The following is a 12,921-nucleotide window of genomic DNA, read 5'->3' as shown; positions in this document are numbered from 1 at the left end:
AAGTACACGACGGCTGGCATATATAGAGAGCTCCTAAATGCTCCATTCTCAACACCTCAAGTGCCAAACCCATATCGTTGAGAGTACGTAGGCAGAGGTGGAAACCCCTGAACCAACGATCACTGTTCCGGGCACATACCCGGCTTCGGCGCCGCTGAATCCGGAGTGGGGCCCGACGAGAGCTATCATTATCATCGTGCACTGGCCCACCACTGTAACCCCGCGTCCCCGCAGTCATCGCTAACCGCCTAATTCCATCGTAAACCGCCGGCCACCCAAGAACCCCTCCATCACTACACCGGAGCCGACCGACCGGAGGGAATATGACGGATGCCTGCCTATCTCGTCGACACTGAGTCCACATCTTCGGAACCTTGAACGATATCTCATAAAGCTCAATCCCGCCGTTACTCAACTCACCACCTTCGCCCTCTCTCCCCGCTTCTCCCGCCCTCTTATTTCAGTGCTCACAAAGAACCCCGCATCATCCGCTCAACATGTCTCTCTCAAACGAAGATTGGGAGGAGCTCCGCCAAGACATCCCATCCGTCTCTGACCCGTTCATCACACAGTACATTAAAGGTCGCGACGCCCTCATCGCGCAAGAGCACAAGAGCCGCGCCGACGCCTCCTTCAAGGCCGCCGCGTCCCCCATTGCCCGGCGCGCAGCAGACATCGTCTCCCGCATCCGCGACGAGGAGAAGCGGACGATATGGAACGCCCAGACGGAGGAGGACCTCGCCACTACCGAAGGCCTGGCGCCCTTCCCGGGCATGATGTTCACGCTCGCCAAGCAGCGCCTCGAGACGACCCGGCTGTGGCGCATTGTGCAGAGGTTGCCAAAGGGTTCGCTTCTTCACTCACACTTGGACGCCATGGTGGACTTTGACTTTTTGTTCGATGTCCTGCTCAAGACGCCCGGAATTCACTTTGCTGCGGACGAGCCCCTGTCCAACGAGTCGGCGAGATCGAATGCTAGCGTACATTTCCGGTACAGAAAGGCGGAGACGAGTTCAAAGCCCGTCTGGGAGGATGGCTATGTCCCGGGCGAGTTTCGTCTATTGACCACGGCGGCGGATGAGTATCCCGATGGCGGAAGGACGGGGTTCCTCAAGTGGCTCAAGGCGCGCTGCACAATCACCTTGACGGACACGTATGAGCAGCATCACGGCATCGACGCTGTCTGGCGTAAATTCACCTCGTGCTTTGGCGTCACCAACACTATTATTCACTACGAGCCAATCTTCCGTGCTTTCCTCAAGAGATTGATGGCGTCTCTGTTGGCAGACGGCATCTACTGGATCGAGCTGAGGTAAATAAATCATTCTTGTCGCACATCGAAAGGTGATGTACTGACCCCAAATAGATTCACTTGGCCGCTCAATTACTGCCGCGACCAGCAAGAAGAACCGGAAAAGGAGTACAACCACATGTTCCAAGTAATGGAAGAAGAGCTCGCCCTATTCAAATCCGACCCGGCCCACGCCGCCTTCTGGGGCTTCCGCACCATCTGGACCACCATCCGCCACCTCCCCGTTCGCGACATCATCGAGAGCATGGACAACTGCATCACCACCAAGATCTCCTGGCCCCACCTCATCGCCGGCTACGACCTCGTCGGCCAAGAAGACCTCGGCCGGCCCCTCCGCGACCTCCTCCCGGAACTCTTCTGGTTCCGCAAGCAGTGTGCCCAGGAAAGCGTCAACCTCCCCTTCTTCTTCCACGCCGGCGAGACCCTCGGCGACGGCGACGAGACGGACCAGAACCTCTACGACGCCATCCTCCTCGGCACGCGGCGCATCGGTCACGGCTTCTCCCTCTACAAGCACCCGCTGCTCATCGACATGATCAAGGAGAAACGCATCCTCGTCGAGTCATGCCCCATCTCCAACGAGGTCCTCCGCCTCTGCGGCTCCATCATGTCGCACCCACTGCCCGCGCTGCTCTCGCGCGGCGTCTCGTGCGCGCTGTGCAACGACGACCCGGCCATGCTGGGCCAGGACACGGCGGGCATGTCGCACGATTACTGGCAGGCGCTGCAGGGGTGGGAGAACGTCGGCCTGCTCGGGCTGGGATCCATGGCGGAGAACAGCGTGCGGTGGTCCGCCTTTGAGGACGAGACGCCGGCGGAGTGGACCGAGGGGATCAAGCAGGCGAGTCTGGGGTCCGGTATCAAGGCGCAGAGGCTCAAGTTGTGGGAGACGGAGTGGGAGAAGTTCTGTCTTTGGGTCGTGGATGAGTATGGTGACGAGGCGGACAAGGCGTGAGCGTGAGGGGAGGAAATGAGGGTTAGGAGTGTAGCGATTTTCCGTGAGGGGCTGTCGTCCAGTGGACTGTGACGTTACTCTGGGCGAAGTTACACCCTTGCTTTCAACAATCGAGACGGCGCGGCGTGTGGGGGTTGGTCGCGGAGGGAGAGGGCGTCTGAAAGCGAACGAGGCAAAGGCAAAACCGGGTTTTCGGCACGGGCGAAACGGGGATATGGGAAACAATGGAATTTTCAAAAGAGCGCTATGATTATTGGTTGAGGGGTTCAAACGGGAAGGGCTCGCATTCAACACCACGGATACATCATTAAAGGGCATTCAACGCGGCTCTGAGATTGAGAGAAATAGACAAGGGGGAGAGGGGTAAGGGGTCTAGAACCGAGTGTGCGGTTAGACTGCAACCCTCCAAAAAGGGCAGGGTGGAAGGTTTTTGGCGGTCCATATTAGCCCTCCAATATCACTATTGCGAACCATTCTTTCTTGTGGCTAGTTCGGAGTGATGTCGGCGGTTTTATGGGTTGACTAGACGATGGATGTAGGTCGCCGTCATGAGGCTGAAGTTTGCAAAAGGTCCCGAGGCATATCAAAATACCATACATTTACGCGCGTGCAATTCATCATCACCACTTTCTCCCCCCGTCCGGCAGCGCGGCCTAAGCTACCGCTTCTGGATAACCGTAACAGAACCAGGTTCTCTTCTGGTTTCGCCGGCATATTAGGAACGATATGCAGTGTGACGGGAAGGATGGGCAGTAACCAATAAAAGGCCATTACCGCGCCGCCGGAGCTGCTGGCGAAAAGGGTAGGTCGGGTGTCAGCATCAGCCATCAGCAATAGCGGATTCCGGGATCTTGGAAACAACAAGACGCAGGCTACCTTGTAAGGCGAATTTGAGAGACAGAGTTACCTGGCACCTGGGACCGGGTGCATCTACCGAATCGATCCTAATCTTTCAAGAGGCTGGAGCATGTATCTTGGACAGCGTACGGTGTCCTGGTACACAGGTTCGATTACGTTGTGCCTTGAGCTTTCGCATCGGGGGTTGAACCCCTTTTTGGGGCGAAGGATGCATGCGTTCTCTACGATGATACCCTCCAGATCACTACATCCTGTCATCTTACTGGACCGATGAGGCCTCCTTTCACCAGGGTCGGCTCGCTGCAATCTCGAGTACCAGGGTTTTGGGATAGCAGTTTCTTGTGCGTTTGTCGAGGACAAGCTGGTCATCCTTCGCGATATTGAATTCAAACGTAGCTGTAGAGGAATCGAGGAATGATACTGTTGTATAAGGCGAGGACTCAGTAGTCCGACAATGATTCACGATAGTCTGGCCCTTGGCTTGGGTTCGGGTCTGGTATCCAGGGCACTTCCTTGGAGATACTGTTTGGATGGTTCATTTTAGTCAGATCAGAATAGAGATGGTATGCTAAAGATACAATGAGAAAGTGGCCCATCACTGCGATTAAATGCGTAAATTCTCTTGGCACAATACAAAGCGAAGAGAAAGTTGCCGTCTATGATCCTGGGCCCCAGTTTGATTCGAGCCACGACCTGAAACTCACGGGTCGAAAGTCGACTGCTTCATTCAAGTTGGCCTGACGAAAGTCATATCGACCATCCGCCGTAGCTATCAGTCGCTGTATATTCCACCACTGGTTCCAATTCTGACGTTGTTCGTAATGTGTAAGCTCGCTCTGGAGCTTGGAGTACTTTCGAGTTCGCAAGGTGAACGCCACTATCATTTTATTAGCCCGTACAGTCTCATCATTTCTCTAGAGTAGGGGGACGAAAGATCACTCACCACCTCTCACGTTGCTGCATTTTGCAAATATGTCTCGAACCGACATCCTGTCCCCTCTCATCTTGAACTCGCGGGGCCACGTGCCCGGGCCCAGCTCGATGGCAGCGGCAACAAACCGAGCCACGTCGGCAACGGAGGTCATGCAGACCTGCACAGGTCTTCCAGAGCCGTTGGTCTCAACAATATCCGCGGACGCGTTCCCAACATCGACGAGATAGACCCCCTGACTCCCAATCGTAGCGCGGGCTCCCATGCCGTACTCTGCCAGCCCGCCCGGCGCAAAGCGCTCGTACAGGACGCCGCAGGAGAAGACCGTGTACTCCATCTTGCGAGACTTTGAACTGGCGCAGTGTTTTAGCAGCTCGATGGCTTCGGAGGAGCCGTAGTCGAGGGGGTCTTGGCCGGACGATGGGCGGTGGGATATCGAGCCTTCGAACTCTGCGGGGACGAAGAGGCGGACGCGGGCGTGGCGCGCGGCGTGGATGACGTTGATTTGTTCTTGGCCGCGTATCGTTGATATGACGAGGTCGATGCCCTTGAGGGCGAAACGGAGCCTTTCAGCGTCATCGTAGTCTACTACCGCGACTTGACAGTCGTAACGTTCCTCCAGCTCTGGTTTTGACTGCGAACTTCGCGTTAGTGACCCGGTGTGCTCATATTTTCCTCATTACCTACTTCTCTTGACAGGATGATTACGGGGTTCGCTGTTTGCGTGATGTGATGGGCTAGGATAGCTGCGAAGCCTCCACCACCCACGATAGCTATTCTCATCATGACTGTGGTATGTAGCGTGTGAAACAGATCGAGACTGATGAGAGTTAGTCTTGAGGATTCGGATCTGTTCAGGTTTTGTAATTTATTTTTCACCACTATTAAGTTTCAGAATTGAACTTGCCTCAAAGATGTTCATTCTTGTAATGAGATTGCCATGGTAGACGACGGAGAGTGCCGATGTACAGACCACACCACTAGAGCATGTGCGAAGTGACTCAAAGACGTTATTGGGATACGACTGGCTGTTTCGATACAAGGCAACAACAAGAAAAGGTCCATACGAGCATATCCGTAGCCAATCCTGCGTCCAAAGCCGAAGCTCTAGCGACTAGAGGTCAACTTCGAATTCGATAGGGTTCGACAGTTGACGTGGACAGGAGACGATTCTCTCGTCTCGACGTTGTAAGCCAAGAGAACAGAGGGACGCCTTGAAGTGACTTGAGAAGGTGGTGGGGTCCGAGTTTGCGTTCAAGTTCACAACGACATCGTAATCGAGGGTGACGCCTGCTGACTTGCAGACCGGTGAGGGCAGCGGACAGAGGATAGCTGGACTAGCGGGAAACAATCGACTCCTACGGAGACGGAAATCGACTTTCCAAAGGCGGCCTTCACAGGGTGTACCTAATGCCAATACTGTCAACAGGACGTTGAGGGTGCCGTTTAGCATGCACCGCAGGTACCTGACTGCGTGGGGAAAAGACGCAGTGCCTTGAGCCGATGTCCCAGATGACCGGGTTGCAGGACGGCTAATTTCATCCCGCTGCGGCACGGCTGCGGGTATCAGAGACACCTCGTATCTTGCTTCAGATCTTGTTACGAATAGCGATTTCTGTTCCTGAATCTTGTTGTTTTCGTTGGTTACATGAAAGTACGAGCTCACGTTGACTAAAGAGAGAGAGATGGACGAGACCCAGACTCAATGGAACAGATGTTGATGATTTTGGTTCGCGTACAACAGGAAACGAGTACTTTGCGTCAGAAGATTGAAGTTCAAGGCGGCGAACATAGTCCCGTAGTTTGCAGAGATATCATTATTTCCCGGGGTAGGTTGGGTGGGGGGTCAGAGCCAAGCATGTGAGCAGGAAACGACGGTCTCCAGGTTGAACTCGACACCCGAGGCAGATGACCGAGTCCGCCTGCATGTTCGATATGCTGCCTCAATGGATGATTGCAATGCGCCTTACGAGCTGGTGTGGTGTGAGGATCTCCGCCTTGGACTTTCCGCTATCGAATGGGAGGTTCCAGCTCGGGCTTCACGGGGAAATACCTCCACCTCACCGAACCTCATCCGGGGGGATGAAACAAGGTCAGCGCTGTGAAATAATCAGGATTGTAGAGTAATGTAACGGCAGCTAGCGTAGCAGTGCCGTAGCTGTGCAGATGATTGGGAACCTGGCAACCTCGAGTCGAAAGAGATTCAAGTCGAGATGGACGACGTGCCACTCAAGGGTGCCATTGGCGCACACCCCTGCCCGGGAGAACAGGCTACCCTGCGCAAGACTCAGCCACGAGACCTGGGTGCCTAAGTCGTAGCATTGAATGACAATTGAAAGTACTTGAGCAAACACTTGCAATCGAGAAGAGTATCTGGTGGCATGGCGACCCAGAAGTAGGTACTTTGATGAGGGAGGGGAGTTGAGAGATCGAGGTGGGGTCCATTTCGGTACGTAGTCTCATCCAATCGTTCAGCCCTATGCATATGTGCCTCAGGATATTCCTCGGGGATCGCACGCTCCAGTCGCACGAACAGTCAGGGGGACCCCCGACGAAGCCGTCTTCCTCCGGGCATCATCAACCAGGAACCAGTTATGTATCTTCATCGATCAACCGGCAGGAACCGGACTGGCCCAGCCGCCTCGTAATTACTCATTGCGTACTTATCTTGGCATGTCAAGACAGCAATGCCTATACGCCTAGTCATGCCCCTCGGCAAGTCAACTCGAGTAAGGGCGTTGACGGCATTTCATCTGGGCAGACTGATCTGAGAACTACTACACCTTATCCCGCCATTGGACTGAACCCTGAAGTGGCGAAAACGTCTCATGAGGACCAATGTTCTAGCCGATGGTACATATGGTTCGCCTGTAACTGACACTTTATGATGTGACCCTGCCAGTAAATTTGTTGTTATTCTAGTAGGTTGTACGACCTGAAATTAGTCACCAGATTCCATCGCTTAGCAATATGATATTCTGCAAATTCACAAAGAACGTTAAATGCGATAGATGAGGACCATCAACTTGATATGACGTGGTTATTACCTTCTTAAGCAAGACTAAATCTTTCGCCCTGAAGAATACCTTGAGATAGCGACCTAATTCGTCACTCAGTGTGCGTTGACGTTTACGCAATCCCTTCGTATAAAGCGGTTACTATCTTTAGATGGATATTTTGATGGAATTGGTTGATGTTAACAAAACGGCTGAGCTTCTATGATGCGCTACGTAATGCCGATACGATGACTAGGAAAGCAAGAGAAAGGTGGATTGAATCTATCATTGCGTTTCTAGGTGATCAATTGCTTAGGACACGCCTCGCCGTGGATTGCTTGATACAACCGGTCCATCTCTTAGTCCCGCATGCGTCACGAGGTGATAGAATACTAGAAGTAGAACAATTCATTCACGGAAAGCCTAGGCCTAGGTGCAGAGAACCCCCTTTTCTAGAGCTCACTGGCTCGTTGACTCTTGTCCATAATCGCGACCACGACGAAGTCGCATCCGCGTCCACCAATGAGAGCAAGAGGCAGCTATTTCTCAAATTGCTCCCGTGATTCACACATGCATGGGCTTCTTTCGCGTGTGGGGGTTCTAGGCAGGCTATTTCAGGCAGAAAGCTAACCCAAGCCATTGAGGTCAATACCTGTAAGGTACGATGAAGGCGGTCCTTGACATGGCAATCTGCGATGTCGAAAGTGAATCATCCGCGACAGCGCAGACGCGCCCTTCGTGCATTGCTTGCCTGCCAATTATGGCAAACGAGTGTGCCTGGGGGAAGAATTGGATGCGACTCGTTCTTGATTGGAGCGCGGAGCTCAGACCACCGGGGGTCTCGGTGAGTTCGGTGAAAGGCCACTTCCTGCCCAGCCCCGCCCTCCTCACCTTCCGGATAAGATAATGATCCGTTGCCCTAGAATTTCGCTGCCACTTTTTCCTACACCCACAACTGAAATCCACTTTTGGGCTGGGAAAAAGTTTCGTGAAGTGTCAAGCTCCATCTCAATCTGTCAATTCTTCCCCCTCCCCTCACCACAACCACTTCAACCAAACGCAGGATCAAACTTCTTTGCGTCCATCACATCCGTCCAAAATGGCTCCTCAAGCAGTACGTACATGACAACACCGCTTTGCTGTTGGCCCAGCCCAATTTCCTCTTCTCCTCTGGAAAATGAGAGAGAGGAAAATGGGCGGCGGCGTGAAACAGTAGGCTAACGTCATGTTCCCCAAATTCTAGGCGATCAAGCGCACCGGCAAGGGCAAGAACCAGAAGGTTACCAAGAAGTTCATCATCAACGCTTCCCAGCCCGCCTCCGACAAGATCTTCGACGTCGCTGCCTTCGAGAAGTTCCTCCAGGACAAGATCAAGGTTGAGGGTCGCGTCGGCAACCTCGGCGACCAGGTTCAGATCTCCCAGCAGGGTGAGGGCAAGATTGAGATCATTGCCCACAACGAGCTCTCCGGCCGTTACCTCAAGTACCTGTAGGTTTTCTTCTTGATCTTTTGTCGCGCTAGCGACAATTTGTACCCTGTAAGGACAACTTACTGACCTTATTGTTCCACCCCACAGCACCAAGAAGTTCCTCAAGAAGCAGCAGCTCCGTGACTGGCTCCGTGTCGTCTCCACCTCCAAGGGTGTTTACGAGCTCAAGTTCTTCAACGTCGTTAACGACGAGGCTGATGAGGACGACGAGTAAACAGTTTCTATGCACTAGTCAGGTTAAGGTTACTTGGGTCGGCATGGCACTGGAAATTTGGCAAGGTTAAAAGGGAATACCAAAAGTTGGCACCTTCGTGTGCTTGTTGATCCGCCACATGTGGTCCTCCTTTGTTCGTGAATGATTGCGATGTTATGCTTTGAGGTGCGATTCTGATTCCGATCCTGGGTATCCTGCTGTCTATCTATGGTTATCGGTGCCCCTCGTACAAATGTCTCGTCTATACCTTACGGCAATGTAATCACCCACACATCTACTCTGGCAGAGCCCGCATAACACCCTCGAATGCAACCAACGCCATGGCATTAGCCGGGAACGCCCTCAAGAAACACGGCAAGAACCCACGCCAGTATCCCTTCCACCCCGTCTCCCTATACACCGCCGTCGCAGCGTCCTTCCACCTCCTGAACTTTGGCGTGCCGTCGTTGAGCCCGCCACCAAGGGGATCCGTCATGATGCGCTGCTTGATCACGTCCGACGGGTAACTCGTCAACCAGAAAATCTGCGCGCTCAGCCCGCCCGCCCAGAAATTCACCGCCGGCGCACTGAGGTTCGTGTTCTTCTTAAAGTACTTTGAAAACACATCATAGCTGCCCCACCAGCAGAAGAAGAACCCGCGAAACAGCAACGTCGCGCTGAGGCCGTGATACACGCCCCGGACGCCGTGGTTCGCGTAAATCTTGCGCAGGCAGTCGACGGGCCCGCTGTACAGCCGCTCGGCTTTGTTGGCGGCGTACTGGATCTGCAGGCGCGCCTTCACGTGCTCGACGGGCGCGGCGATGAAGCTGACGGTGCTGCCCGCCATGATGCCCGCGATGCCGTGGCCGTATGACGGTAAGTTGTCGACGGCGCCGACGCGGAAGAGGCGCTCGGCGACGAGGCGGCGGTAGACCGTCAGCGAGCCCAGCATGACCGAGTCCATGAACATCCAGCCCACCAGCGGAGGGGTCGCGCCCTTGTAGAGGCCCGGGATGCCCTCGTTCCGTAGCGTTTGGCCTACGCATTGGAGGGGGCCGCTGAAGCGCGAGGCGTCTGTTGTTTGGAGGCGGACTTTGATTGTGTCGAAGGGGTGGCCGACTTCGCAGTTTCAGTACGGTATTCAAATCTCAGAATGCAGAGTGACTAACCAGTGAGCTTGGCGATTCCTGAAAATACTCCGGCGACAAAGCCTTTGTAGTTTTTTACGGCTGCCTTGGGCTCTTCCCTCACGTCTGCCACCATGATGTTTGAGTGAGGGGGACTCGTGGTCGTTGTGAGATTGCGCGCGGCCGCCATCGCCTTTAATTGAACCCCAAGAACTGGCAGTCGGTGTTCACGTCTGTTGCGGTCGTCGGGGCCAAAAAGAGGCCTTGGTTAAAAGAGAGGTGTTCTATTTCTCCTTCTATCGTGACGTGTCGGGCCTTATACACAATCCATCCCACGAAGAAGTTAAGTTGCGAAGTGAAGCGAAGCGACTGTTCGTGTCTTGCTCTTCATGAATCATGAAGTTCGTCGATTCTCGCTAAGCAGAAAAGGAGCCGATTCCGGGGGACGTGGGGGAGCTACTAATCGCATCGAAGCTCGCGCTGATTGGTCAGATAAAGTGCATGGCGCACCCCCTGGCACCGGGTTTCCTCGTACGGATAGAGGGGACTCAGTCTCCATCATTCCTTCACGGGGTTATCGGGGAACGAAGCCCGAAGTTTTCACGTTGTGGCCTCAGCCTTCTCGTCAGAATAGGAAACGGTAATTACGGATGATTCGGTGCTGATTACTGTCAAGATTGTATACTGTGGTTTCGATCTTGTCGCTATGAGTTGGTCGCATCAATATCACAGCTCGTAGCAGTTGCCATCCCCACCAACATCGACAGCTTACAGTGAAAATGGACATTTATGACTAGCTTAGATAGAGTGTATAAAACCCGGCCGTTCATGGCGAGTGAGTGGTGCATTGCAGTAGCTGAAGTATGTATATAGGTAACATTGCTTTTCCTGTGGGAACTGCAACTACCTTACGATCTATCAGCACAGTAAGCTCTCTCTCTGTTCTGAAACTTGCGAATCGATGCGCTCTTTGCTTAGTGAGAAGCTCCTTGCAGGCATTGGAAGCACCATCATGGCAAAATATCGAGATCGAGGAAGATTGTAACTGTCCAACTTGTATCACATGCACTGATAGTGATCCAGAATTCTTCGACGCTCTGCTACCGTATTGGCATGCGCTTAGAACTTTCATCACACCTTGGATGAGGTTTTCAGCATTATATCTTAGTTGAAGAAATTTGAGAGCAGATAACTATCGTGTAATCTGTGCACCTAAGGAGCTGTGTAAGTATGTACATGGCTATGGTGGGTGATGTAATTTGGCAGCCAACTGCCTGCCCTCAAGAAATTAGACAGGGATCCAGAGCTTCCTCACTCCAACCCCCCGAGCTCCCAGCGCTGACGTCACGTGGAGTTCACCTTCACCCGAACACCTGCGCATCCCACCACCAGACGGGACAGGGCATTCTGGTGAACCGTTTCTGCAACACCACGCTCCGAGTTTGCCCAAAACTCGCAAACCTCCCATCATCACGACGCAGCCCGAATAATCGACCACCATGAAAGCGATTTACGCCTTCCCGGCGACACTCGCCCTCGTCTACCGAGCTTGGTCGCACCAGTCCCTGACCCCCGCAGGCATTGTCGCCGCCGTTGTTACAGCTATCGCCCACGCGTACCACCCGTGGAACCTGCCATTCGCGCTGCTTTGCACTTTCTTCCTCGCTGGAACAAGAGCAACAAAGGTACGGCTAGATCCCTTGTTGCAACGAAACGCCAAATGCTAAATCTACTCCAGGTCAAACACGATGTCAAGGCACAAATGACGATGGCCTCGCGCGGCACATCAGGAAGTGAAGGAGCACGCACCCACGTCCAAGGTCGGTTCAAAAGTAGCTCCTCCGAGCTCTTCAGCGCGGTATAGCTAACTTCTCTCCGCTTTGATAGTCTTCGCCAACTCGCTCATGGCCTCATGTCTCTCCCTCCTGCACGCCTACCAACTTAACAAGCGCAAGGACGCAATCCTCGACACCACGACACCGAACCCCTCGGGCACACTCTGCTTCTCCTGGGGCGGCGACCTCCTCGTGATCGGCATCATCGCAAACTACGCCGCTGTCGCCGCCGACACCTTCAGCTCCGAGCTAGGAATCCTGGCCAAGGGTGAGCCCCGCCTCATCACGTCCCCGACCCTGCGCAAGGTCCCGCGCGGCACAAACGGAGGCGTGACGCCCCTCGGCATCGCTGCCGGCGCCCTCGGCTCCATGATAATTGTCACGGCCTCCATGGTCTTCCTCCCCCTTTGCGGGGACGACAGCGCCGGCAAAGTCGGCGGCGGCCTCGGCGCCTGGACCACGCAGCAGCGCTCAACCTTTATGCTGGGCATGACCCTATGGGGTGTCCTGGGAAGTCTGCTCGACAGCGTGCTAGGCGCCGTCTTTCAGCGCTCCGTGCGAGATGTGCGGACCGGCAAGATCGTCGAGGACGAGGGCGGCGCAAAGGTTCTCATCGCCAGCGATCCGGCCGACCACGCCGACAAGAACCAGAAGCGCGCCACCGTCAAGGCCGCGGCGCTCCACGGGGAGGGCAAGAGCGCTGTTGAGAAGATGGCGGAGAACGCTGACGTCAACGCTCTCGAGACGAGCGATGCGAAGAAGAGGTATGCTCCCGAGGAGAAGCATCGCAAGCCTACCGTGGGCGACGCCAAACCCTCGCGGGTTGTGGAGACTGGGTGGGACTTGCTGGATAACAATGACGTGAACTTCCTGATGGCGTTCACCATGAGCATCGGCGCCATGGGCGTGGCGAGCTGGTACTGGGGTATTCCTATCGAGACGATACTCGACCTGTAGGCTAGTAATACTATTGACACGTTCTGCACATCATCCCGAAGAAGTTCGAATGCGCCATGTAAGTGAATGTATCACAGTACCATCCAAATTATCCTTCCCTTGCCCCGTACCTCTTCTGGACGTCGTGATGTGCCTCAAACTACCGTTCTATACTCGATGTCAGCCTCCTGCGTTGTGACGGGTACATGGTACGCGTAACTCCTGACAACATGGCGTTTAAGGCATGGTTGACATTAGCGTCTGTACCCAGTTACTGTTCTCAATACAA

General features: G+C 54.2%; 7 protein-coding genes across 7 annotated transcripts; 4 read left to right on the top strand and 3 right to left on the bottom strand.

The window, feature by feature from the left end:
* Positions 1-497: 497 nt before the first annotated feature.
* Positions 498-2,267, top strand: CLUP02_10846 (adenosine/AMP deaminase; the record flags this gene model as incomplete). The annotated part of the gene is made up of 2 exons (XM_049289818.1): positions 498-1,312; positions 1,367-2,267. 2 exons carry the CDS (start codon positions 498-500, stop codon positions 2,265-2,267), a joined length of 1,716 nt encoding a protein of 571 aa, XP_049146963.1.
* A 1,514-nt stretch (positions 2,268-3,781) lies between these two features.
* Positions 3,782-4,842, bottom strand: CLUP02_10845 (isoflavone reductase; the record flags this gene model as incomplete). Its single annotated transcript, XM_049289817.1, has 3 exons — positions 3,782-4,002; positions 4,069-4,690; positions 4,744-4,842. The coding sequence occupies 3 exons, from the start codon at positions 4,840-4,842 to the stop codon at positions 3,782-3,784; spliced, it is 942 nt and encodes a 313-aa protein (XP_049146962.1).
* A 1,160-nt stretch (positions 4,843-6,002) lies between these two features.
* Positions 6,003-7,071, top strand: CLUP02_10844 (uncharacterized protein; the record flags this gene model as incomplete). The annotated part of the gene is made up of 6 exons (XM_049289816.1): positions 6,003-6,148; positions 6,215-6,360; positions 6,396-6,451; positions 6,532-6,700; positions 6,738-6,918; positions 7,002-7,071. The coding sequence occupies 6 exons, from the start codon at positions 6,003-6,005 to the stop codon at positions 7,069-7,071; spliced, it is 768 nt and encodes a 255-aa protein (XP_049146961.1).
* Positions 7,072-7,348: 277 nt separating this feature from the next.
* CLUP02_10843 (uncharacterized protein) lies at positions 7,349-8,176 on the bottom strand (the record flags this gene model as incomplete). The annotated part of the gene is made up of 4 exons (XM_049289815.1): positions 7,349-7,410; positions 7,516-7,591; positions 7,716-8,025; positions 8,112-8,176. The coding sequence occupies 4 exons, from the start codon at positions 8,174-8,176 to the stop codon at positions 7,349-7,351; spliced, it is 513 nt and encodes a 170-aa protein (XP_049146960.1).
* Positions 8,152-8,755, top strand: CLUP02_10842 (ribosomal L22e family protein; the record flags this gene model as incomplete). Its single annotated transcript, XM_049289814.1, has 3 exons — positions 8,152-8,166; positions 8,296-8,540; positions 8,629-8,755. 3 exons carry the CDS (start codon positions 8,152-8,154, stop codon positions 8,753-8,755), a joined length of 387 nt encoding a protein of 128 aa, XP_049146959.1.
* Positions 8,756-9,029: 274 nt separating this feature from the next.
* Positions 9,030-10,051, bottom strand: CLUP02_10841 (uncharacterized protein; the record flags this gene model as incomplete). Its single annotated transcript, XM_049289813.1, has 2 exons — positions 9,030-9,853; positions 9,904-10,051. 2 exons carry the CDS (start codon positions 10,049-10,051, stop codon positions 9,030-9,032), a joined length of 972 nt encoding a protein of 323 aa, XP_049146958.1.
* A 1,309-nt stretch (positions 10,052-11,360) lies between these two features.
* CLUP02_10840 (integral membrane protein DUF92) lies at positions 11,361-12,653 on the top strand (the record flags this gene model as incomplete). The annotated part of the gene is made up of 3 exons (XM_049289812.1): positions 11,361-11,546; positions 11,600-11,681; positions 11,749-12,653. The coding sequence occupies 3 exons, from the start codon at positions 11,361-11,363 to the stop codon at positions 12,651-12,653; spliced, it is 1,173 nt and encodes a 390-aa protein (XP_049146957.1).
* Positions 12,654-12,921: the final 268 nt, after the last annotated feature.

This window comes from Colletotrichum lupini, chromosome 5 (genome assembly GCF_023278565.1).
Source record: "Colletotrichum lupini chromosome 5, complete sequence".
NCBI classification, from domain to species: domain Eukaryota; kingdom Fungi; phylum Ascomycota; class Sordariomycetes; order Glomerellales; family Glomerellaceae; genus Colletotrichum; species Colletotrichum lupini.
The sequence above is the reverse complement of the archived record's forward strand: the minus strand, read 5'-3'. Positions and strand labels throughout refer to the sequence as shown.